The following is a 26,803-nucleotide window of genomic DNA, read 5'->3' as shown; positions in this document are numbered from 1 at the left end:
CCAGGGCCGTGGCAGGGGATGTAACGTCTCCGTTCCCTCCTTCAGGGAACGAGGGTTACCTACGTAACCTAGACGTTCCCCCTCAGTCGAGTCACTCCGACGTTACATGGGAACAGACCCTCTGGAACAGGCCACGGCCCTGACGCCGCGTTACGCACAGACCCACGTGCCAGCAGGCGAACGTGCCGGCAGGCAGATCCGTAACGTAACCTTCCCAACGCCCCGGGGGCCAAAGAAGTGGGCCCCTAGGGATGCCAGAAAACTGAAGCATGGGTTGGGGGGGGCGGGGCACATGAACGGTTCTTACGCATGTGGAAATGAGAAAAATTCAATATATCCATAAGGCTAGGGATATACGAGGGAAACAGCGGATAAGCTGGAATAATAAAGGAAAGCCACGACCTGCGGGGCGAAGGAGACCCAGGCAGGAGCACAGTGAGGGCTACCCCGCATCTAGCCCTGACTGCGGGGCATGGAGGACCCAGGGTTCACCGAAGGGAACCTACTGGAAATGGCGCTCGGATCCGAATGGGAATGGCGCAGCAAGCCAACACCAGCCGCCCTCCCGCTCACCTGATGTCTATGTTAAGACACGGGAGGAGACGGCCTCTACGCGGAGGTTGTAGAACCTGGCGAAGGTATTGGGTGTCGCCCAGCCGGCAGCTCTACAGATGTCCGCTAGAGAGGCGCCGTGCGCTAAAGCATAGGAGGATGCAACACTCCGTGTGGAGTGGGCATGCACACCCAAGGGGCACGGCTGTCCCTGGTACAGATAGGACAGGGAGATGGCCTCTACCACCCAATGGGCCAACCTCTGTTTGGAGACAGCATTCCCTTTCTGCTGACCTCCAAAGCAGACAAAGAGCTGCTCGGTGCGTCTGAAGTGCCGAGTGCGGGCTACGTAGATGCGCAGGGCGCGAACTGGACACAGCAGCGCAGAAGCTGGGTCTGCCTCCTCCATAGGCAGAGCTTGCAGGTTCACCACCTGATCGCGAAAAGGCGTGGTGGGAACCTTGGGCACATAACCGGGCCGGGGTCTCAAGATAACGTGAGAATCGCCGGGCCCGAACTCAAGGCACGAATCGTCGACAGAAAAGGCTTGAAGGTCTCCTACCCTCTTAATGGAAGCCAAAGCTGTCAGGAGCGCTGTCTTAAGGGACAGAAATTTAAGCTCAACTGACTCAAGGGGCTCAAAGGGAGCTCCCCGCAGGCCCTGGAGGGCGACGGAGAGGTCCCAAGAGGGAACGAGGCGCGGTCTGGGAGGGTTAAGTCTCCTTGCGCCTCTGAGGAACCTAACGACCAGCGGGTGCTTCCCTAGGGATGATCCATCCACTGCGTCATGGTGAGCGGCAATAGCGGCCACATAGACTTTGAGAGTTGAAGGGGACAGCCTGCGCTCCAACTTCTCCTGCAGGAAGGAAAGCACGGCTGCAATCGAGCATTTCTGGGGGTCCTCACCTCGGGAGGAACACCAGTCGACGAACAGACCCCACCGCAGTGCGTACGCCTGCCTTGTAGAGGGGGCTCGGGACTGCGTGATTGTGTCTATCACGGCCTGGGGAAGGCCAGCGAGGTCTGACGCGTCCCGTCCAGGAGCCAGACATGCAGGTTCCAGAGGTCGGGACGTGGGTGCCAAATTGTGCCCATCCCCTGAGAAAGCAGGTCCTTCCTCAAGGGGATCTTCCAGGGAGGGGCTGCCGCGAGGGAAATAAGTTCTGGGAACCAGGTCCTGGCAGGCCAGTATGGGGCGACCAGGAGAACCTGCTCCTCGTCCTCCCTGATCTTGCACAGGGTCTGTGCAAGGAGGCTCACTGGGGGAAAGGCGTACTTGGGCCCCGGAGGCCAGCTGTGAGCCAGAGCATCTCTGCCGAGGGAAACCTCGCTGAGGGAGAAGAACTGCTGGCAATGGGAGGTCTCGGGGGAGGCAAACAGATCTATCTGGGCCTCCCCGAAGCGACTCCAAATCAGCTGGACTGACTCGGGGTGGAGTCGCCATTCTCCAGGGAGGGTGGACTGCCGTGAGAGCTGATCGGCTGCACGGTTGAGTTCCCCGGGAATGTGAATGGCACGTAGCGATTTCAGCCACGTTTGACTCCAGAGGAGCAGACGGCGGGCGAGTTGTGACATGCGAGGAGAGCGGAGGCCGCCCTGCCGGTTGATATACGCAACCGTCGCAACACTGTCGGTGCGAACAAGCACGTGCTTCTGACGCAACGTCGATCGAAAGCGACGTAGGGCCAGAAGGACTGCCAACAACTCGAGGCAATTGATATGCCACTGCAGACGAGGTCCTGTCCAGGAGCCCGAAACTGCTTGCCCGTTGCATACAGCACCCCAGCCCGTGGTGGAGGCATCTGTGTAAACCACAACGTGCCTGGAGACCTGCCCCAGGGGCACTCCGGCCCGGAGGAAGGTCAGATCTGACCACGGGCTGAATAGGCGGCGACACTGCGGGGAAACGCCAATCCGGAGTGTGCCACGGTGCCATGCCCGTCTCGGGACTCGGTCGTGTAACCAGTGCTGAAGCGGTCTCATATGAAGCAAGCCCAGCGGCGTGACCGCGGCTGCAGCTGCCATATGCCCCAGGAGCCTCTGAAAAGTTTTGAGAGGGACCGCTGTCTTGTCTTTGAACAACCTCAGACATTTCAGCACCGACTGCGCGCGCTCGTTGGAGAGGCGGGCTGTCATAGCGACCGAATCCAGCTCCACACCGAGAAAAGAGATCCTCTGCACTGGGGAGAGTTTGCTCTTCTCTCGGTTGACCTGAAGGCCCAGACGGCTGAGGTGCCGAAGCACCAGGTCCCTCTGCTCGCACAGGAGATCTCGAGAGTGAGCTATCAAAAGCCAGTCGTCGAGATAATTGAGAATCCGGATGCCCGTCTGCCAAAGAGGGGACAGGGCAGCCTCCGCGACCTTGGTAAAGACGCGGGGAGAGAGGGACAGGCCGAATGGGAGCACCTTGTACTGATACGCTCGACCCTCGAACGCAAACCGAAGAAAGGGCCTGTGGCGAGGTAAGATCGAGACGTGAAAGTAGGCGTCCTTCAGGTCGATGGCTGCAAACCAATCCTGGGGACGGATGCAGGTTAGCATGCGTCTCGTCGTCAGCATCTTGAACGGCAGCCTGAGAAGGGACCGATTCAGGACTCTGAGATCCAGGATGGGTCTTAACCCACCACTCTTTTTGGGCACGATGAAGTAGGGACTGTAAAACCCTGACCTCATCTCGGCTGGAGGGACAGGCTCGATCGCGCCCTTCGCCAGTAGGGCTGCGACCTCCGCGCGCAGGACAGCGGCATGCGTGTCCGAATGGACAGAAGTATAAAGGATGCCTCTGTACTTGGGCGGGCGCCTGGCGAACTGGATCGCATAGCCGAGACGTACCGTCCGAATCAACCACCGCGAGGGGTTGGGAAGCTGACGCCAGGTCCCCAACCGCTCTGCCAGGGGGATCAAGGGAACGTTGACCGTCGTGCCCAGGGTGGGGCAGCCTAAGGGAGGAACGGGAAGGGGACTGCGCCCAGAAGGAAGAACGTCCTGGGGGGGAGTCAGACTGCACGAGGCAGTGCTTACCTTCTTCCCTGGTTCCAGCGCTGGCGATAAACAGCTCCGGATCCGGCCTCGAGAGGGCAACCGTGTGCCGCTCGAAACGGGAAGGCGGGGCTGAAACCCCGGAGGTGAGAAAATTAGCTCTTTTTGTGAAAATTTGGGTACCGCCGACCCGTGGGCCGGCGGCAGCGTCAGGGTGCACAGCAACTCCCGGCCCTCCACCGGGAGCGGCGACGTAGATGTTGTCGTCGCCTGAAGAGCCATCTTCTCCACCTCCGGGTTGCCCGCGTCAGGGACGTTTCGCAGACCTCTTGCGTGTAGACGGTCCCTGAGAGGCGGGCGGCGCACCTCTTCCGCGGCCAGCTCGACGTCGCAACCTGGCCTCGTGTTGTTCGGCGGGGGACGGAGCTGGTTGGGGTTTCTCCTTCTCCTTGGAGGCCGCGGGGGGGCGCCCTCGGCGACGAGCAGGCGGAGGTTGGGCCACCGGCGGCGGGATGGTAGGCTCGCGGCGGGGCAGGATGTGTTTGATGGCCTCCGTCTGCTTCTGGACTGCCGAGAACTGCTGGGCAAAGTCCTCGACAGCGTCGCCGAAGAGGCCACTCTGGGAGATGGGAGCGTCAAGAAAGCGAGCCTTGTCGACGTCTGCCATCTGAGCCAGAGTAAGCCACAGGTGTCGCTCCTGGACCACAGCCGTGGACATCACCCGACCAAGGGAACGCGCCGTGACCTTCGTGGCCCGAAGGGCGAAGTCGGTGGCGGCGCGGAGTTCTTCCAAAACTCCCTGGTCAGGACCACCCTCGTGCAGTTGTTTTAACGCCTGGGCCTGATAGACCTGAAGAATGGCCATGGCGTGCAAGGCGGTAGCGGCCTGTCCAGCGGAGCTGTAAACGCGGCCCGCCAGGGCGGACGTGCGCTCACAAGCCCGGGAAGGGAGGTGCGGGCGATCCCGCCAGGAGGCAGCGCCACGCGGGCACAAGTGCACCGCCACAGCGCGCTCAACCTGGGGGATGGCCGCATACCCCCTGGCCGCTCCGCCATCGAGGGTGGCGAGGGGAGAGGAGCTGGGGCGGGACCGAGATGAATAAGGGGCCCGCCACGATCTAGACAGCTCCTCGTGCACCTCCGGGAAAAATGGAACTGGGGGGGACCGCGGCGGAGCCGCGGGAGCCCTCCCTAAAAACCAATCATCAAGCCTAGAGGAATCGGCCGGAGGTGCTGGAGGCACCTCAAGACCGATCCCCCTGGCGGCCCGGAGGAGCATAGCCGCGAGCTCGGCATCAGCGTCAGACGGAGCGACCACCTCAGGAGGGGGCCGCTCCGCCGAGGCGTCCGCCTCGCCCGCCGACTCTCCCTCTGATGCTGCGATGGACATCTCATCCTCTGCAGGAGCACCGAAGGAGACGCTCAGCCCGCTGGGCGGGGAAGCATACTGCTGCGGAAGCTCGACGGGGTCACGCTGAGTGAGAGAAGACCGCAGGGCTTTCTTAGCCGGCGGTGCATTCTTCACGGTGACTTTTAGGTCCCCCCCGCCCCGCGCCGCGGTGGCCGAAAAGCATTGACGGCTTAGCGACAGACCGCGGGAAGAGGGCGAGGGGAGCCGGCTCGCGAACGAGCGGCGGGACCTCAGCGTGGCCATGGTCATGCACTCGCAGTGCAGGCATGAACCATCCATGATCGCCGCTTCAGCGTGCTCGGGACCCAAACACGTGAGGCAGAGATCATGTCCGTCCGCAGAGGAGAGGAAACTACCGCACCCTGAAGCGCACGGCCGAAAAGGCATTCTGAAAAGAACGTCTGAATCGGCCGTGAGAAATTGACTCTTTTAGCTCCCGGTCTGCCCAGGGAGAAGCCGCGGGGCGGCTGTGCACTCGACGGGGCTTGCTCGCTGGAATGCAGGCGGCTTGTTGCCGTGAAAACGACAGCCCGCGGGAGGATCGCTGGTGCAAAATGAAATTGCTCTTTTAGGCACCAGCGGGGAAGAACTCTGGATGTTGAAGGCTTCTGTGAAGATTTCTTGATTCGAAGCAAACAGCGGCTCATACGAGAGGCTCTGAAAGCAAAGATCTGATGAGTGATGCGCGCGGCCATCTTATATACCCGTATGTACGGGGGCGTGGCCGGCGCGCACGTCCACTCGCCAATTTGTAATTGGCCTTTTTTATATAAGGCTCAGAGATGATCGGTCTCTCAAAGCGAGTTCCCATGTAACGTCGGAGTGACTCGACTGAGGGGGAACTAATTTTTTTGAGTTAACTTCTTGTTTGCTTTTACTTCCAGTTCGAAAAGGTTGAATATGCAATTTGGTGTTATTTGTGACACTTAATTATGTTATTTATGTAAATGTTGTTCTTGGGTAAATGGAAAACTCTTGACTTTAATAAGAAATGTCTTTATGTTTTTTATTCGTTCAATGTTAAGGGCAATCATGACTCGTTAAAGAAAGCCATTTTTTTATTTCTTTAAAGATTTAAGGCTGACTTTTAACTTTTGCAGGAAACTCATGCAGTAATGTCAGATTTTGTTTTTTGGAAAAATCACAATTTTGAAATATAAGGGAAAATTCTAAAATGTAAAGTTATAAAATACAAAATTTTTGAGGAAAAAATTAATATACCCAAGTGCCCAGCTGATTTTAATTGGTGACTGGAACACTATTAACAATCCTTTTTGGATTGTTTTCCTCCATGTATTAGTAGAAAGTCCAAATATACTGATATATTTAATTTATGTTCCCATTTAAACTGTCGGGATAAATGGAGGCACGGAAATCTTGATAACACTTTACTAATAAGTAATATGGATAGATCTATACAATCTAGAATTGACTTTTGGTTAACATCTGAGGAACCTGGAAATGAAATCCAGGAGACCGACATAGTGCCTTCAGTGTTCAGTGATCATAAAATGAGGTTTGTTATCAGCCTTGGTAATACAAGATCTCGAGGATCTAATTTCAACTACTGGAAATTATGTTCAGTTTAAGGATAAGGTTAAATGTGTGATAAAGAGATGTTACAATAATGCTAAAATATCAGTTTTATGGAACACATTGGGAAATTATGAAATATGAAATCAGAAAATTTGCAATATTAAGAAGTAAATAAATAGCTAAAGCCAAGAGAAACAAAGAAAATATTTTAGTTCAAAACATAACTGATATATATGACAAACAAACTGTGTGAACAAGATAAAAAAAAAACTGTTAATATATTTACAATTGGAATTAGAACAAATTTATGAATATAAAGCTAAGGGTGCATTTATAAGGTCAAGGGAGAAAGTGGTTGGAAAGAGGTGAATTGAATTCTAAGTAATTTTTTTTTTCAGTCTTTATGAATTAAGATATGTAAAAAAAAAAAAAAAACTGAAAGAATAAAATCTTAATTATACCCCTTTAATTAATAAAATTTTAAATAAATTTTGAATGAGAGAGTTTTATTTTATTTTATGAAGGCTTTTCTAGACTAGTTTACACCAAAATGGTAATAGACACTCCAAAACATTATCATTAATGAGGAAAATAAATGTATATATATTTTTATTTGTAAAAATAAATCCACAAGGTGTACTTGATTTTGAAATATCTTAACACTATCTTTAAAATTAAGTGGATACAAAATGATATTCGTTCAAAAGATAAGTTATGGTATTTTATCCCTTATATTATTTTTTGAAAAAGTAGGTGGTATTGAATTTCTTCTTAATTGAAATTTTATTATTAGCAAGCTTCCCATAAAACTTTACAATTTTCACAAACAGGCATTGTTATCATGGATGATTATATACAAACACAATCTTTTTCCCTCACAAGTGCTTAATTTGGAACAATAAATACATTACACACAAAAATAAATCATTTTTTAGTTAATTGGTTTAGAAAAAAATGTTTTGTCAGTTTCACAACTTTTAAATAGTAATGGTCACATGCTTACCCTTTCATTACCTGTTAAGGAGTATGTGATGGTAATTAATGCCATTCCCTCAGAACTTAGGAAATGATTAAGAAATTATGTAGATACAAAACCAAATTTCTATTTCAGTCTTAAATTGGTAGGTATAAATATAAAAGAAAATAATAATAATCTTAGAAAGATTTGCCAATTTTCCAGTGTTCCTTTAGCCATTGGTTTTCGGAGATCACAGTTTTAAGATTTCAACTGGAAAGAAACCTTTAATTTCTACAGACGTTTTGTATCACTTATAAAATGTTTATGATTCTATTTGTTTTGTTGTTATTTGTTCTAGTAACTGCAATTAAAAAAAAAAAAAAGATTTACCATGATCACTAAACGACTTCCTAAAATGGAGGGTGGTAAAATCTTAATTTACCAAGTTTATGTTTTAACGTGCGTCATCGTCAAAAGGTTTGTAATTTTAATAACCAAGTATTTCTGGCTACTTCGTTACTTCCGCAACAAAGTAGGCCTGTAAATTATAATTTAACATTGAAATTACGCTTACATGCAGTGCTTAATTTGAGCCGGATCCTGCCGGATCCTGTTCCGGAAAATGTCAGATTTTGGATTTTTGCGTTCCGGTATTTGTTTTTAAAGATCCGGCATTAACAAGTAGCCTACATTAGATCGTGACAGTGCGTGCGTGCAAACAAGACAGAGCAAGCGCAGGTTTATGTAGATGAATTTGGACGATGCGTGTTGGTCTTCAACATGTTTTAGCTTCATGTTTTTAAGTACAAAATCGCTCTCATTGATTGGTGCTTACTGCTTAACCCCATCTCTCCAAACGTCCACTACTCGCAAAACATATTTAGTGAGCAGCGGAATGTTTAGAGGGAGAGAGAGAGAGTGTAATATTAGAAATAATAGGATACCAAATCAAACGAAACATATAATGTATAAACATTATAAACACTATAAACATAGTTAGTTAGCCAGACTCCAAAACAAATCATTTAAGGTATTCAGAACAAAAAAAGAATAAAACAAAATATATAAACAAAGCGAAACTAAAAGGCGTTGGGCTCGATCACGTAGCCTACCTCTGGTATTCGGCACAAATCCAAGTGTTTCCATATTCGCAATGTATTTCAATGATAAACTATTATTAATAATGCAGACTAGGCTTTGTACTTTACGTTCGTATATCGATAGAAAAAAAAAACACTTCAGCAGAAATGCGCTTGGCATAACAGCAGAGTGGACCGATTATACTAGGCTATAGACATATTAAATTGACCAGAGTAATATATTAAATGTTTAATTGACTGTATTTTACTTTGATAATGTACAGAATGCAATGTCAAGTTTGAATTGCTAAAATATGTGGTGTGCACGAGGCGCTGGCGCAATCGAATAGCTAAAACATAAAATACTCTATTTATGGTCATACAGAAAGAGTTGGACATAATTCCGTTAAGTGTTTTATTATAGCACGGTTACAGGATGCGCGTTCTCTCATGTCGGTTCTCGGTTTCATTTTCGTGAACTTGTTTGCGCAGCGCCGTACCTACATTGGTTTTAAATGTGTTAATAATTTAAGTCAGATATATATTTTTTTTAAATGTATACCTCTCTCATATGTAGACTATGATTGTATTCTATTTTTAATGTAACTTTTCCATCATCCTGCGGACTTATTTTTGACCCAGGGTTTGTGCCCTAGGCTGCAGTCCATGCAGAAACTTAAACTATGCGCTTATAGTCGTGGCATAATTGAATGTTCCGGTAAAACTGAAGTTGTAATGTCAGAATCGGTCACAGCGCGTTTTTAACTGCTGTTTTGGATCCGGCAATTATTCATTTACAAATTAAGCACTGCTTACATGGGATATGAAATCTCTTCAATATTCCCTTAAATAATTTTATTGTGGTAGCATTTAAACTTACTTGCAGTAGGACGGTCTTGAGCAGCAGATACAAAATCCAGAAGTCTTTGAAACACTTTCGATTTGTGATCGCTGGTAAACACACCTGCGTGATCTTTCACAGTGTTGTTTGTTACATGATACGATCTTGAAGTTTGTCATTCAGCTTTAGTGCATCACCGCCACCAACTGGACAGGAGTGTAATGAACTTCACCTGCCTTTTTTTTTTCCAGAGACATAAACACAAACCAATGAAACAATGAAAACAAAGATTTTTCATCCAATGTCTTAACAGCTTTGTGACTGTTCTTTATTGAGATTCGTAAAATATCTTTAAATAAGTGGGAAACAGTCTTTAATTTAGTGCAATAGACATGTATTTTCGTTGTATATGGTATTTACCAAATAAAATAAGAATTTTGATTGTATTATCTATCTCCAATAAACCAGTATCACATGCCATAAACAAGATCATTATATCACTATCATAACAAACTTGCAACACAGATAAAAAATCATTTTGACTCCTGTTTACAAAAATCACACAATGGTAAATGCCCTCTTTAATAATAACTTACTATTATTCATTACATGAATAATATCAATGAATTTTTTTAAAGTGAATTTCACTGACTTTATTAGGAATTACATATTTATTTATATCAGTTTATGAACAAAAAGAACAGGATAATTATGTTTGCACTTTATGGCGGCATACGAACAAAAAAAGATTTCAGATTAATTGTAATAATACAGTTCACCTGATTGATTTACAATAAAGGTATTCTGCTCCATACAACGTGTCTATGTTTTTTTATTAGCCTAAATGTAAAATAAAATGACATTCAGGGGACATCATTACTCTAGTCTTCTCATTAGTGTCACATGATCCTTTAGAAATCATTGTAATAAGCTGATTTATTATCAATGTTGGAAACAGTTGTGCTGCTTAATAATTTTATTTATATATATATATATATATTTGGAACCTGTGATACTTTAATCAAGATTCTTTTTTTAATTTATTTTTTTTACTTTTATCCAACAAATATGTATTAAATTGAAAGTGGTTATAAAGACTTTTATTCTTAGAAAAGATTATATTTTAAATAAAATGTTCGTTTAAACTCATTCATCCAGTAATCCTGAAAAAGTATCACAGGCTCCAAAACATACACTGACAACATTGACAAAAAATCAGTATATTGATAATAAATGAGAAGGATCTCTGAAAGATCATGTAACACTGGAGTAATGATGCTGAAAATGCAGCTTTGCATCACAGAAATAAATTATATTTGAAAGTAAAATAGAAAACCTATTTTAAATTATAATAAAATTTCACAATATTACTGTTTTTTTCCTGTATTTTTGTTTGAATAAATGCAGCCTTGATGAGCATACAAGATCTTTTTTTTTAAGAACATTAAAAATCATACTGATCTCCCAAATATTTTAACGGCAGTTTGTCTGTATCTAACTGTAACAATCATCTCTCTATCTGTCTTTGACTGTATCTGTCATCGCTCTGTCTGTATCTGATTGCATCATTGTTTTGTAAAGTATCTAATGTATTGTTCTCTTTGTTCTTTTCAATATGGGACAGCATCTGGAGCTGAACTGTTTTCCTTTTTTGATCAGAAGTTTTGTTGGACTCAATTGGGGCCTTGTTGTTTGGCAATGTTGGACTGTTCATGAAGTTGTGAAAATTCATCACTGTCTTTGTGGTATTTAGAACCATTTAATAATTTTAATTATTTCTTTCATGCAAATTTGAGCACTATATGTTGAATAAAATTGGACCCATTTTTCAAGATTAAGATGTGTCAAATTATTAGTATTAATATTATTTATTTTTATTTTTAAAATAATAGGCGCACTAAGTTTCACACTATACAACACTTTATGCAGGTAAATATTGTTTAAAGCTTATGCAGTAAATTAATTGTTAAATTAGCAGTCTCGAAAATATATACTGCATATATAGAATACACAAAGTAAAGCAGTTTACTGTAAAAAAAAACACAGCATTGTAAAAAATACATTTTTTGCTGTAATAAGGAAATACAGGGTAATTAAAGCAATGCTGCTGTAAGAATTACAGTAATTAGCTGGCAACCCTGCTGCTAGTATTTTACTGTAAAATTTACAGGAAATTTCTTTACAGTGTATTTAACCAGTTTCAAACAGTTTTTAACCTGGGACAATCCAAAAACATTGTTTTGCACATCATTTGACATGGCAATTCTAAGAGAAAACACTCATTGCTGGAAAGGTTGTGTTCTTTTCAAGACAAACCTGAAACTTGTAGTTTCAAATCAATCCATGAAAACAGACTCAGACTTACCTCTGTTTCTCTGAGAGACTCATCTCAGACGGAGAGCCCTTTCCTCACTACAAATGTATTGCAATGTACAGGTCCTTCTCAAAAAATTACCATATTGTGATAAAGTTCATTATTTTCTGTAATTTACTGATAAACATTAGACTTTCATATATTTTAGATTCATTACACACAACTGAAGTAGTTCAAGCCTTTTATTGTTTTAATATTGATGATTTTGGCATACAGCTCATGAAAACCCAAAATTCCTATCTCAAAAAATTAGCATATTTCATCCGACCAATAAAAGAAAAGTGTTTTTAATACAAAAAAAGTCAACCTTCAAATAATTTCGTTCGTTTCGCTCTCTGGAAATGTAAAGAAAAAATACTGTTTTTATTCGGAATTCTTTTTTAATCCCTGGTTTTAAACAAGCATATACATGAGATAATTTATATATTATTGCTTGAATAAACGTTAAAAATAGTGCTGAATTTTATAATTAAGGAAATTAAACATACCTAGGCATTTGAAAAGACATAGTGAAATGTGTCTAATAATTCCAAAAAGAAAGAGAAATCATTGTACATAATCAAAATATTCGAGACATTTATTAGGAATACCCTTTTCTTAACGATTGATGCTGCATGTGTTTATCCAGTCTAATCGAAGTGTGCGTCTCTCCCCTGACTTTCCCAACAAAAATCCCACCCCCTCTCAGAAAATACATAAAGCTGACATTACTGAGCTATATGCGTTTAGAAGTAGCCTATTAAAATGGTACAATGGCATTGCTCAGTTTAACGTGTTGGGAAATCGGTTAATAACAGTTAATAACTGTCACAAGGAGGAGTCAGAGACGTGCGGATCCATTTGCAAGGCTTTATTAGAATAGTCAACAGGCAGGAGTAAACGCCAGAAAACAGGAACAACGTAGGTAATCCGGGAAACAGTTCAATACTCAAGCAGTGGTCGCAATGGCAGGCAGCAGGAATCAATAACGGGGTACACAGTCCAGAGTCATACACAGGTAATCCAATACAGAGAAACACGCTTAGAATAATGACCATAGGAACAATTAGACTTCGCAAGGTGGCTGTGTGTGTGAGTGGCTTAAATGCATGTGGGTAAATGTGAAACAGGTGTTTGCAGCAATCAGATCAGTGGGAAACAAGGAGCAGCTGTGTGCAGTGATTGGTGCAGTGGCTTATGGGGATTGCAGTCCATGAAGTGTGGTGCAAGAGTTCATGATGACAGGGAAGACCAGATACGTTACATAGCCCCTCCGCAAGGAGCGGCTTCCAGACGCTCTAACCACCTTTACAATCTTGAGGGTGGTGGAGCGGAGGCGGAACAGGGGGAGGGATGGAGGGCCAGGTCCATGTAGGGGTACTGGAACCACGAAATGAGGCGGAGCCGACGGAGGGAGAAGCCATGGAGGAGGAAGGGTTGGCTCCTGCATGGGGCCGACCGACGGAGGTGGAGCCCGAGGCGGAACCGGAGAGTCGAAGGTCCTGGGCGACACAGAGGATCCGGAGGGCCAAGGCGGAACCCAAGGCTCTGGCGACCCCGGCGGAGATGGAGGTCCGGAGGTACGCAGCGGAGCCGGAGTGACAGAGGATCGAGGCTGTGCCCACGGGAGGGAGGAGGTCCACAGAGCCGGCAGGACGGAGTGACGAGGCGCAGCCGGAGGAGTAGAGTCCAGAGGCGAAGGTGGGGTGACGACTGACCGGGGCGGAGCCGGAGAGACGATGGAGCCCGGAGGAGCTGTTGGGCCGACGGCCGACAACGGAGACGAGGGAGCACAGAGCCGGGGTGGAGCCGCAGGGTCGGAGGACCGAGGTGGAGTCCAGGACTCTGAGACTGGAGGTGATGGTGAGGGATCCTTCAGTCTGAACACCGAAGGAGACTGGCAGTCCCACGGCCAGTCCTCTGCACCGAAGGTGGGATGTGGGTGAGCAGAGGGACTGTCAGGAGACAGAGATGGCAGGACTGGAGCAGTAGGGAGGGTGGGTGGGAACAGTCCATGCATGAGCTCCGTGACCAGAACCGGGCAGACAGGAATCTCAGGACGACTGGATGTAACCAGCGGAGTCTCTGGAAAGCTGGGCGGAACCAGCGGAGGCTCTGGAAGGCTGGGCTGAACCAGCGGAGGCTCTGGAAGGCAGGGCTGAACCAGCAGATTGTCTGGAAGGCTGGGCGGAACCAGCGGAGTCTCTGGAAGGCAGGGCTGAACCAGCGGAGTCTCTGGAAGGCTGGGCGGAACCAGCGGGGTCTCTGGAAGGCAGGGCTGAATCAGCGGAGTGTCTGGAAGGCTGGGCGGAACCAGCGGAGTCTCTGGAAGGCAGGGCTGAACCAGCGGAGTCTCTGGAAGGCTGGGCGGAACCAGCGGAGTCTCTGGAAGGCAGGGCTGAATCAGCGGAGTGTCTGGAAGGCTGGGCGGAACCAGCGGAGTGTCTGGAAGGCTGGGCTGAATCAGCGGAGTCTCTGGAAGGCTGGGCGGAACCAGCGGAGTCTCTGGAAGGCAGGGCTGAACCAGCGGAGTCTCTGGAAGGCTGGGCGGAACCAGCGGGGTCTCTGGAAGGCAGGGCTGAATCAGCGGAGTGTCTGGAAGGCAGGGATGAACCAGCGGAGTCTCTGAAAGGCTGGGCGGAACCAGCGGAGTCTCTGGAAGGCTGGTTGGGAGACCAGCTGCTCGAGCCGACAGCAGCGGTGGGTCCTCCAAGCTAGAAATTAACCTCGGATGGGCCATTTTTCCAGCAGGCTCTGGCGTGGTAGACTTCTTGTGAGCTGGGTCCAATTGAGTGACCATCTTGAATGCCGACTCAGGAAGAATAGACATCCCGAGAGCAGTTTCTGGAAAGGCAGCCATCTTGTGAACAGGCTTTAAGCTGACAGACATCTTGTGCTGTGACCCTTTGAGTAATCCCACAGTGAATGGAGATCCACAAAACAATAACACAAAGTCAATGAATTGTGCGAGGGTCCAACTAGGGTCCTCATCGGGTAGACTCAGACTGATATCAGTGTCCAGCCCGCTCCAAAAACCTTCCTTTAACATTGACTCATTACAGGGTGTCAGGTGACTGTACGTAAGAAATTCCTCAACGTAACATTCGATGGGACGGCCATCTTGAAACACGGAACAGAGTAAACTTACGGGGTCTGCTGAGTTCATTCTTGGAGGGTAGTTCTGCTGGTGGGTAAAGCCGCTGGATCCGGGTGTGGCGAAGTCTTCTGTCACAAGGAGGAGTCAGAGACGTGCGGATCCATTTGCAAGGCTTTATTAGAATAGTCAACAGGCAGGAGTAAACGCCAGAAAACAGGAACAACGTAGGTAATCCGGGAAACAGTTCAATACTCAAGCAGTGGTCGCAATGGCAGGCAGCAGGAATCAATAACGGGGTACACAGTCCAGAGTCATACACAGGTAATCCAATACAGAGAAACACGCTTAGAATAATGACCATAGGAACAATTAGACTTCGCAAGGTGGCTGTGTGTGTGAGTGGCTTAAATGCATGTGGGTAAATGTGAAACAGGTGTTTGCAGCAATCAGATCAGTGGGAAACAAGGAGCAGCTGTGTGCAGTGATTGGTGCAGTGGCTTATGGGGATTGCAGTCCATGAAGTGTGGTGCAAGAGTTCATGATGACAGGGAAGACCAGATACGTTACAATAACACTCAACATTCAAAAGGTAAATATTATTCAGCCAATAAAGTGTAGGTCTATGTATTTCATAGAAAAGTGTGGCTATAGTACTATATGAATTACAAAGGTTTAATTGGCGTCTTTATTTCAAACGAACCGACCGACCGCGACCCGAATATCATTAAAATATTTTTGGATGACTCGTAACCACGGGTAACCGCGGGCACCCCCTCATTTCAGATCAACCCGCGCATCACTGATACCCGCACAACGGTGTAATTTACTTCGGGGTAAAGATAGGATCAGTCAAATGAAATACAATAAATGTACAAATAAATATTACAAATTAAAAAACGATCGGAAATGCATCCAATATTCTAATACTATTATTTGATGACAACAATACATTTGGAAAACAAAATACAGCCATTTCTGCTTTTTTTTCTTTTAAACAAAAAACCAAGCTGCACCCTTTTTTAAATTTCATCTTTCATTCCAAAATAGAATAATGAATGAACGAAAAAGTACACAGACCTTCACCTTTCACTAGCTCTGAATTGTCTAAAAGGTCTAACACCAGTCAACTATATATATATTTAAATATATTCCTTTCATAAATCCCACTTGGGTGACAGTTATAATTTCCTCCAAACATGATTTTAATCTATTGACAGAGATGCTAATAATTTGTAATCTGAATTAGCAGCATACTTATCTAAAAGCAAAATATCTTTATTAGGTTTTGGAATTCAATGACATCTCTTCAAAATGTTTTTGCTGTCTATACTTGTATAGGGAGTAAAAGATTATCTTACTAAAGAAGAGAAGACTTAAATCAGGGTTATGGAATGATGTATAGAACTGTTAAAGTACAAATCTAAGACACAAATCTGAGACAAATTTCTCCTATTTGTTACAACAGTAGTATCAATATACAGAGAGAAAATTAATTTAAATTCACTTTTCAGTTTTTTTTTTTCTTTTTTTTTTTTAAGAATGAAGTTTTATTTTGGCCCTAGATGTAACAAAGTATATAAAATGTAAAAAAAAAAAAAAAAAAAAAAAAGTATGTGTCCATGTAAAACTAATTGAAATCTTCTCTTAACGATATAGACTTTCTTTATATTCATCAACTGAAGAGGTCATACACGTGATATGGCTGATGTCTTTTAATAAGGTTGCGTATTGTAATCACTTTGATTTGAAAAGGTCTTTACTGAATTTTATAGAGATTTACTACTCGATTATAAACAACTCCTTATTTAAAATATCAGGAATACTAGTATTTGCTTTAAAATATGGATTATGCCTTTTATACCCAAACAATAATCAGTGTTTTGTAATAGAGAGGTGTTTAATTTCCAACACTCTGCTTCCTTAGAGGACTTCTAGTAACATCAGACATTTCTATCTCAATACATGCATGGTCAGTTAATGGTGCAGTGGAAATATGACAAGATTTGGCTTTTTTTTTTCCTTTTTCAAGTTTTGCAAACACAAACAGAGAAAGAGCAATAACTTGAACGGAAAAAAACAAATACAATGAAAGGGCCTCACGAACATGTTACGTTCATTTATCAGAGACACTGTTTTAGGGGGTTCGATTTTTTAAAGATTCTAAATAAACTTAAAAGACACAAAAATACAAAATTAGGTTTTGAGTTACTCCATGTAGCCTGAGGAATTTAAATTTTCCTAACCACAAAAACAAACCGACAAATATATATATACACATTTTTTCTTTTGGAAAAGTAAAATTGTTTGAATGAAGTAAAACTGATGACATATTTAAGATTAGATTGCAATTTAATTCACCACCGAAATTGAGATATTTTATACCAAAAGGAAAGCAAACAGGACTTTCAGTAAAAAAAAGCACACTAGTCTCTTTCACAATTACAAAAACAACATTTGGATTCTATTTCCAGATGAAAACACTCCAATGTGACTTTTACAAGACATTCTATGGGCAATCATTTTAAATGAGTTCTTTAGTTTGATTTGTTTTACAATAACAACTAAGAGCTTTCCAAATGTTCCACACAAATGAGGGTAACATGTTTACTCCAACAAAAGAGTAAAGAGTTTTAAAGGAGGAGAATGAATATTAACAAAGACAGATCTAACTGATTGGTTACTGCTCTTTCCAGTAAATAAATAATAAAATTAATCTAAAAAAATAATATTTAGAGACCTCACTTCTTACAGTCTTACACCTGTCTGGGTCTAGTGTACGCAAGTGTGTTACTACAGGTGGTTTGTATGGCCCACTCACCTATGTGTAGAACACTCAGAATTGTACTTAGGAAAATTTGTCAACAATTTTTAGTGAGTTTGGGGGAGAAGGCTCTCACAGCCTGGGGGGAAAAGCTGTTGAGCAATCTCACAGAGCGAGCTTTGATACTCCTGTACCTTCTACCTGATGGCAGGAGCTGGAAGAGGTTGTGGGAGGGATGGGTGGGGTCCTTCACAATGCTGGAGGCCTTGCTGGAGCATCGTGCATGGAAAATGTCCAGAATGGAGGGGAGAGGGGCACCGATGATCTTTGCGGCCGTGTTCACAGTCCGTTGTAGGGTCTTGTGGTCAGCAGCACTGCAGTTCCCATACCAGACAGTAATGCAGGTGGTCAGCATGCTCTCAATGGTGCTCCTGTAGAAGGTGGTGAGGATGGGTGGAGGTGCTGCTGGCCCTTCTTATTGAGCGACTTGACATTGGTGGTCCAGGTGAGATCCTCCGTAATGTGCTCCCCCAGGAATTTAGTGCTGCCGACTCTCTCCACGGTTGAGCCGTCGATGGTCAGTGGGGGGTGGTCAACAGAGTTTCTTCTGAAGTCCATCACAACCTCTTTTGTCTTACCCACGTTGAGGGACAGGTTGTTAGCGCCACACCATTTAGCCAGCTGTGCCACCTCCTCTCTGTAGTGTGTTTCAGTTGTTCCTTGCCGTGTATTAATGTTGTAAACCTGCTGTGAGTGTCTGTTCAAGTCAAGCCACTGTTTGGATTATCATTTGTTTGTTTATGCTTTTAGATATAAGTTTGTCTCGTTTACAGGTAAAAAAAAAAAAAAAAAAAAAACACAGCCCAGGTTGCATTTTGGCAATAGTTATCCTTTAAAGAGTTGTTAAAAAATATAAAGGGTGGCCTTGAAAAATGGAATCTGCACTTCGTTCCAAAGGCTGGTCATGGATTTATGCATTTTCAGAGCAGAATTTGTACAGAGACTTTTGAATCATTTTTATTCTTGTATGTGAATGCTACTAACCTCAAACTCTCCAGATTACAGTGTGAATCTTTCAGTACGTCACATAAGTGATTCACTCCTGTGTTTTGTATTTTATTCCCACTGAGGTTCAGTTCTCTCAGGTGTGACGGGTTTGATTTCAGAGCTGAAGTCAGGATGAGACACTGTTTCTCTGTAATATTGCAACCCCACAGACTGAAGACAGAAAGAAAAAAGGACAATGAATCAGATACCTGATGTTTCATGAGTAAATGCTATACAATCACTAATACACAAGCAAAATCACAAAAACTGATTAGAACATGAATGAACTGACAAAGGAGCATTTAAGGATACAAGTTACAATTCCAAGGCTGGACCCGCCCTTAGACAATAAATAAGTGAATTTTAAAATTAAATTAAATTAATATATAGAATTAACATAGAAACAACAGAAAAAAAATAACAAATTTAAATAGTCTATTTTCACATTGTAATGTGAAAATAATCAAATCAATCAAATCAAATAATTATTATTATTTTAGAGTATAGTTTACAATCACTGAAAATACAAATATACTAAATATATATATTTTGTTAAAAGTACAAACTCTTAGAATCATCTAATGTCATTTGTTAGTCTGTTGTCACTTCTGTTTTGTTTCACAGATTTCAGCAAGTTTTTACTGTTTTGGCTGATACACAAACAAATACAGTATTTCTAAATCTTTCTTCAGGTGCAGAAATGTCAGAAAGTGCAGCGTTACAAATTATGTGACATAACTCTAGCAGTCTTAACCTAAAAAGTAAACTTTAATCATGCTATAATAATACTAACTCTAGGTTCTCCAGCTTGAATTGTGGCTTCATCAGTAGATCACTGAGGTTTTCAAATACAGAGTCTTCTAGTTCATTAAAGTTTAGGTTCAGCTCTCTCAGGTGTGATGGGTTTGATTTCAGAGCTGAAGTCAGGATGAGACACTGTTTCTCTGTAATACTGCATCCAAACAGACTGAGAACAGAAAGAACAATGATCACTAGAAAAAAAAAATCTCTTTTTTCACTTTTCCTTAGTTCCTCCCTGTTCTAGTTCATACTAACTGAAATGACATCTGAAACTTTGCATTACAAGCATTTTGCATTGATTTGCCTCTTTATGATCTGTACAGAAATGCAATATGTTTTGTTCATTCTAACATGCTGCAGACAAGTGTGTCAGGCTCTTTAAGAACGTAAGGCCTATCTTCACTCTCTCATTGTGTTTGCTGTGAACACAGGAGTTATGTTGATGTGATGTGACGTGTTTGTGACATGAGCTCTGTTAATAGAAGTATCATCAGTTTCATACATGGCAGGTTACGGTCTTATTATGAAAGATAGAAAAGTAGGCATATAGTCTGTAGTTCCCATAATCTGATTGTAATCATCATGTTACACTAGTTCTTTGTGCTGGAAACTTTGGTTTATTCTCTAGGTTTTTTTTTTGTTTTTTTGTTTTTTGGTAACACTTATATTAAAAGGGACTAATTGTCACTGTTAACTAGTTGTTTATTAGCATGCCTATTATTAATATATTGGCTATTGGTCATATTCTTCATCCCTAATCTTAACAACAACCTTACTATTAATAAAAAACAAACTAGGAGTTTATTGAGGAAAAAGGCACAGTTAATGATTTGTTATTAGTGAGAATTGGACCTTAAAATAAAGTGTAAACCTACATTTTATTGTTTATTATAGAAGTAGATGCAAATCTAATGATATTTCTGCAGAACAACATCAGTACATTGTTTTAAATACTTCAAATGCAATTATTTGCTAGTTAGATAATTATTACCAATGACAAAGTCTGGAAGATGCAATGCTATCATACTTATTCACACTTTAACTGCTGTACAGTATAATAATACTAACTGTAGTTTCTCCAGCTTGCATTGTGGGTTCATCAGTAGGTCACTGAGGTTTTCTATACCAGAGTTTCCCAGATTATTCTGGCCCAGATTCAGCTCTTTCAGGTGTGATGGGTTTGATTTCAGAGCTGAAGTCAGGATGAGACACTGTTTCTCTGTAATACTGCATCTACACAGACTGAACACAGAAAGAGAAAGAAAAATGTTTTAGATCTATGATAATCGCCATTTTAAAGAACTGCAGCAGGCCTTTAGTTTCCAATAACCTGTTTTGAGTCACATTAGCTCTGTATGAGCTAATGTATTTCCTTTTTAACTATTAATTTAATGCCTCTATTCTTTATTATCTGACAAAAGGCTGATTTGTACATGCACACAATCAGTACATTGCATCAAATGCTGAAAAAAAAAATACTTGCAAGATTAAAAAAAATAATAACATTGCACTGCTTTAAAAATATAACTTAAGACCTGTTGTCTTAAAAATAAATAAACTTTAAATGTACCTCAGTTTTTCCAGACTGCATTTAGGGTTCATCAGTAGATCACTGAGGTTTTTCACTCCAGAGTCTCCTAGTTGATTCCCACTCAGGTCCAGCTCTCTCAGGTGTGATGGGTTTAATTTCAGAGCTGAAGTCAGGGTGCAACAATGTTTCTGTACAATTCTGCACCAACGCAGACTGAAGACAAAAAGAGAAAGAAAAATGACTCAGATGAATGACAATCAACTAAAGCTGGCTGCACACTAGACGATTTTCAAATCTTAACCGATTTTAAAACCATGGGAGGCCACAGACATGAAGACACTTTCTACAGATTTTTAGCCTTATAATCCTCTGAACGCGCACACTAGTTGATTCGACCAGACCGCGAGACCACACTTGTTGACTGTAGGAAGGATTTCACAGTGACACACGATCTCACAGAGATTCGCGAGATCAAACATGACTAGAAAATTAAAACAAATGAAAGGTAATGGACGTTGTCAGCTGGCTCTCCCGGTGCGCATTCTGTTTCACTGTGAAAAACAAAGTATGAAGAAGAATATGTAGAATGTATTCTGCTTTCGTGTAGTGATGGGTCGTTCTTGAACGATTCGTTCATTTTGAACGAATCTTTAATGTGACTCGGGAAGATTGAGTCGTCTTGGGGAGTGATTAGTTCAGTTGGGCATGCGCAATTGCGCAACTATGAACGAACAACTTAAACCCGATGACTCGAGAGATGAACTAATCAATTCTCTTTCCGGCTCAGGCAGCATAGGTAAAGCGTATGAGGCTGTCACGTGATGAACGAACGACTCAAACCCGGACAGATAGAGATCAGGGAGCTAATCATAGACTGAAGACCCAGGCAAACAATGAATTAACCTTTTCAGTTTCTAATAGCATTATGGTTTTGTCTTACTTGTAGTGTGATCAACGTTTGTATAAGCAGTGCATGTGTTATGGAAGTAACACGTAGCTTTTTAATTATATTTTGGTAAAATGAAGGAAATGACTCAAAGAAAAAGATTGAAAAAACGAGACTCAAAGATCCGAGTTGGTAAAATGATCCGAACTTCCCATCACTACTTTCGTGGTATTTTTTGTGGCTTGTCAGCTATAGAAGCACGCAACATCCGGTAAGTGTGTGGCTATCGCGGGTATCACGTCAGAGGCAGCCCGATCAAAAATCCTAAATGTCAAATATGTTTGATATTTACGATTTGAGTTTGGTGACGCACTGTCTTGATCGGGAGCAGTTAAATAATCGTAATGCCACCACACAACAGCGTGTTTGCGACAAGCCAGTTCCAGCCCAGAACGATTGTACTACACACAACAATTCCTCTTCATTTCTTGGTTTTGCCTCAGAAACGATCTCACCCTACAAGTTTTCTATGGGTTAAGGTCTAGGGAATAGGTTAGCAACTCCATAAAGTTAATCTTGTTGGTCTGGAACCAAGATGCTGCTCACTTACTGGTGTGTTTGAGGTTATTGTCTTGTTGAAACATCCATTTAAAGGGCATTTCCTCTTCAGCATAAGGCAACATGACCTTTTTGAGTATTTTGATGTACTCAAACTGATCCATGATCCCTGGAATCTGATAAATAGACCCAGCACCATAGTATGAGAACTCAAGATGCTTGCACCACTATGTTTCGCTGTCTTCACGCGAAAAGTGTCTATCAACTATACATAAAAGGGGTTTTGCAGCACAAGTGAGGTCCCAGTGCGCGTGCAGCTCCCTCTCTTTTTATCTGCGTCTGCTCTGATCAGCGACCAGATATTATGTTGCTTCCGGTGCTTGAAATGGACCAGAACGTAGGCACTTCTGTATGTTATCCTTTTGCGTACTGACTCTTTTTTCGTGTGTACCGGCACTTCCGACATGTTGAATGAGTCGGTCTACGTTATGGATTGGTGGTGTAGATGATGCGTAGAGCCACATACAAATATGCACGCAAAACTGCATATTATATGCACTTCAAACACACAAATGCATATCACATGCACGCCAACGTTAATTTCAGCGTATTAATAGCACGCCCAATAGAAACACAAAATCGTGCTACTGGTATACATTTTCATGAGACCGGGCTCTCGAATCAATACATCATAACGAAAAACAATACCTTAAAAAAATTAAAAGCAGCAGGTTTTTCTTTTGAACGGGTAAACTCCTGGAAAGTCCAAGGATCGTGAAAGCATTCAAACAGTAAGTTAAAAACAGCGAAAATAATGCATAGAATAGTGACTTATGTCCAGATGCTGGTAAAGGATTCTTTTCAGGGACTGAATCATGATCTTAATTCAGGATTTTTTTCAGTCATTATTTCATATTACTCTGGTTGTCTGACAACAGAAACACTAGAATATATCAATGGAAACAGTTTTGTTAAGAACTTGGCTCTATCAAATTACATTATGTAGGCATGGAGAGGCAAACAAATGTAATAATAAATGTACATTTTGCATGTTCAGAAGAAATGAGCTGCCCTGTCCTGCAAATAATGTAAACAGGCTTGTGTAAGTAAATTGCACGGTGCAAAGAAAGATAAGTAATGGGAACCTGGTATGTCTTTACATTACTATTAAAAGTAACACAACATTTTAAATAAACTAATAATACTCACATCAGTGTGTTGAGTTGACAGTGTTTATCCTTCAGTAGAGCAGCGATCTGTTCCATATGTGTCCCTTCTAGTTTAAGCTCACTCAGATTTAGTTCTCTCAGGAGTAATGGGTTTTTACCCACAATTTTAATCACATTCTGATAGGCTTCATCTGCAGCAGGACACAATAACCTGCAGAAGAGAACACAGAACAGGATTCAATTCAGTTCTGTACTAATGGCTGATTGCATTACAAAGATGACTGATAAGCTTTATTATTCCAAAAATCAGTTCTAGTTATAGTAAAACTTTAAATACACAAATGAATAGATAAATACTTGAAAACAAAGTATAATAGTCATTTATTTGAAATAAGTAAAACTAGAGTGACAATCAGTCCTTAAGCAAAGAAACATCCAACAATGCAAAAGAGCAAAATCTTACTAAATCATGATGATCAGTATGAATACAGAGAGTGCAATTAAAAGCCTTAAGTTTTCTGACTTTTAAGCAGGAGGATCATCTGGACACTTACAGACCTGCTGTAAAGATATAGTGAGAGTAAATCTGAGCTTGATGGAAACTAAACTACAGTGTGTTCTTTTAGTTTTTAACTAAAAGGTCACCTAGAATATTTTGATATTCTAGGTATGACAAGTATCCAAATAAATAATAATAAGCAACAACAACAACAACAACAACAACAACAATAATAATAATGTGTTCGCGAATTCGCGACAGCCTGCCCAATCAAACTATTAGTAAAATTAATTAATAATGTTTTAGCTGTAAATAGAATGACCCTCGTGATGACCTTTCACGTGACGACCCCACCCGGAAGTTCAGGACGATCCGATCATGTTTATAACGCCAAGTATAGACACCATTCGTGGCTGCTGGTAATGGGTGTTTTCACCAGATTTAATGTTACTTATTATTATAAGAATGACGTGAAGAAAAGAGATTATGCACAAGTATTTATGCTTTTTTATAGTTTGTGCATGTGTAGTCTTCTCTGAAATAGCTGTGATAATGTTAATGTCGTCATGTAAAAAAATCGTAAATCTATCGTAAAGTAGAGGGCTCCTGCAGGTCCTTAAAAACTCCTCAATTAGGTTGTATCAAATTTAAGGCCATAAAAAGTTTTATATATGTTAAATAGTATAAGAAAAGACTTAATTATAATTTAGGAGGTCTTACATTTGGAGACGGAAAGACGAGAATCGCGATAGGGCTGGATAAAACTTCAGAAGGCAATGATGTCATTGAATAAATATGCACGCTGCACGTTTCAAAGTCAAAATGCGGCACTGATGTCTTTATATGAATGAATCTGAAGGGAACCGACTGTCCTCAGAAACGTGCCGTTGGCATTTTCATTTCAAGTCTGATAAAACTGCTAAATGCTGCTTTGTGTTCAGCCGTTCCTATGGAATCCGTAGTATTTCAGCGCTCCTAAAGCGCCCCCTCATGACAGAGAATTAATTTTTATTTCCACATTTTTTCAGCTGTTTATGGTCAAATTATTGCAATTATCGACCTGGTTTTTATGCGGCAAACACAGAGTTGTAAATGTGAAAGATGTTAATGTGCCTTCTAAAAATCTAAACAATTAAGACAGTAGGCCTACTATTTATGTTTTAAATACAATATAATAAATTATAAACTCGATTTATCCCTTTTAATGTTTTAAAGGCTGAAATTCCATTGTATAAGATATTTTGTTTGTGTGAACCTGTATCTGAATTATAAATCATGCCATTTTATGCCTTAATATTCTACCGTCTACAATCTTACAATACAATACATCAGGGGCCACATACTGTATATTTTCAATAGTGACCACACAGAGTTTAATATAACGGCTGTTCTTTATTATTGTGTTTAACAGAGAGAAGAAAATCTTTAGGTCCAAAGAAAATATTTTTAAATCTTTTAAACATTAATGTCACGAGTGAGAAGGAGGAGATCTGGGTCCAAATGCAGGGAAGGATTTTAATGAAACAAAACACAATAAAACAGAACAAACAAAGCAAACAAAAGGCCAACACGGCACAGACACGACTAGAACCAAAAGAAAGTAACAGAACCGAAAACACGATCAGGAGATCCAGGAGCCAGAAACACAGAGACACACATACGAAGACAATGCAGCCAGGATGAGTAGTGGGAAATGAGTGTTCTTAAAGACCAGATGTGATTGTGAACAGGTGTGCGTGTAATCAGTGATAACGACTAGACAGGAGTGTACAATTAGGGATGTGTGTGCAGGGAAGGGAAAACAGCGACCTCAGGTGGCTGAGGGGAGCCCCACAGCCCAGATCATGACACTACCCCCTCCCCACGGAACGGCTCCCAGACGTTCCACAAGTCTGGAGGGTGGAGGAACGGGGGAAGGCAAATCAGGGGGAGGGACGGCGGGCCAGGCCCGTGCAGCGCAGTCACCGCCGCGTCAGGAACAGAAAGCACGGTCGCCGCAGTGTCAGGAACAGAGATTGCGGTCTCCGGCGCGTCAGGCACGGAGATAGCGTTCACTGCCGCGTCCGGAGCAGAGAGAGCGGTCACCGCCGCGTCCGGAACAGAGAGAGCGGCCACCGCCGCGTCCGGAACAGAGAGAGCGGTCACCGCCGCGTCCGGAGCAGATAGAGCGGCCACCGCCGCGTCCGGAACAGAGAGAGCGGTCACCGCCGCGTCCGGAGCAGATAGAGCGGTCACCGCCGCGTCCAGAACAGAGAGAGCGGTCAACGGCGCGTCCGGAGCAGAGAGAGCGGTCACCACCGCGTCCGGAGCAGAGAGAGCGGTCACCGCCGCGTCCGGAGCAGAGAGAGCGGTCACCGCCGCGTCCAGAACAGAGAGAGCGGTCAACGCCGCGTCCGGAGCAGAGAGAGCGGTCACCGCCGCGTCCGGAGCAGAGAGAGCGGTCACCGCCGCGTCAGGAGCAGAGAGAGCAGTCACCGCCGCGTCAGGAGCAGAGAGAGCGGTCACCGCCGCGTCCGGAACAGAGAGTGCGGTCACCGCCGCGTCAGGAGCAGAGAGAGCGGTCACCGCCGCGTCCGAAACAGAGAGAGCGGTCACCGCCGCGTCCGGAACAGAGAGTGCGGTCACCGCCGCGTCAGGAGCAGAGAGAGCGGTCACCACCGCGTCCGAAACAGAGAGAGCGGTCACCGCCGCGTCCGGAACAGAGAGAGCGGTCACCGCCGTGTCAGGAGCAGAGAGAGCGGTCAC

At 43.2% G+C, this 26,803-nt stretch overlaps 1 protein-coding gene across 1 annotated transcript in view; it reads right to left on the bottom strand.

Annotated features, from left to right (window-relative positions):
• LOC141338727 (uncharacterized) overlaps window positions 1-26,803 on the bottom strand; it is a 228,224-nt gene that overhangs the window by 165,385 nt on the left and 36,036 nt on the right. The window contains exon 11 of the mRNA XM_073844341.1: window positions 23,600-23,770. Coding sequence (XP_073700442.1) covers window positions 23,600-23,770 — 171 coding nt within the window. The remainder of the gene's footprint in view (window positions 1-23,599; window positions 23,771-26,803) is intronic.

This window comes from Garra rufa, chromosome 7, assembly GCF_049309525.1.
Source record: "Garra rufa chromosome 7, GarRuf1.0, whole genome shotgun sequence".
NCBI classification, from domain to species: Eukaryota; Metazoa; Chordata; class Actinopteri; order Cypriniformes; family Cyprinidae; genus Garra; species Garra rufa.
This window is presented reverse-complemented; position numbering and strand designations above follow the sequence as displayed.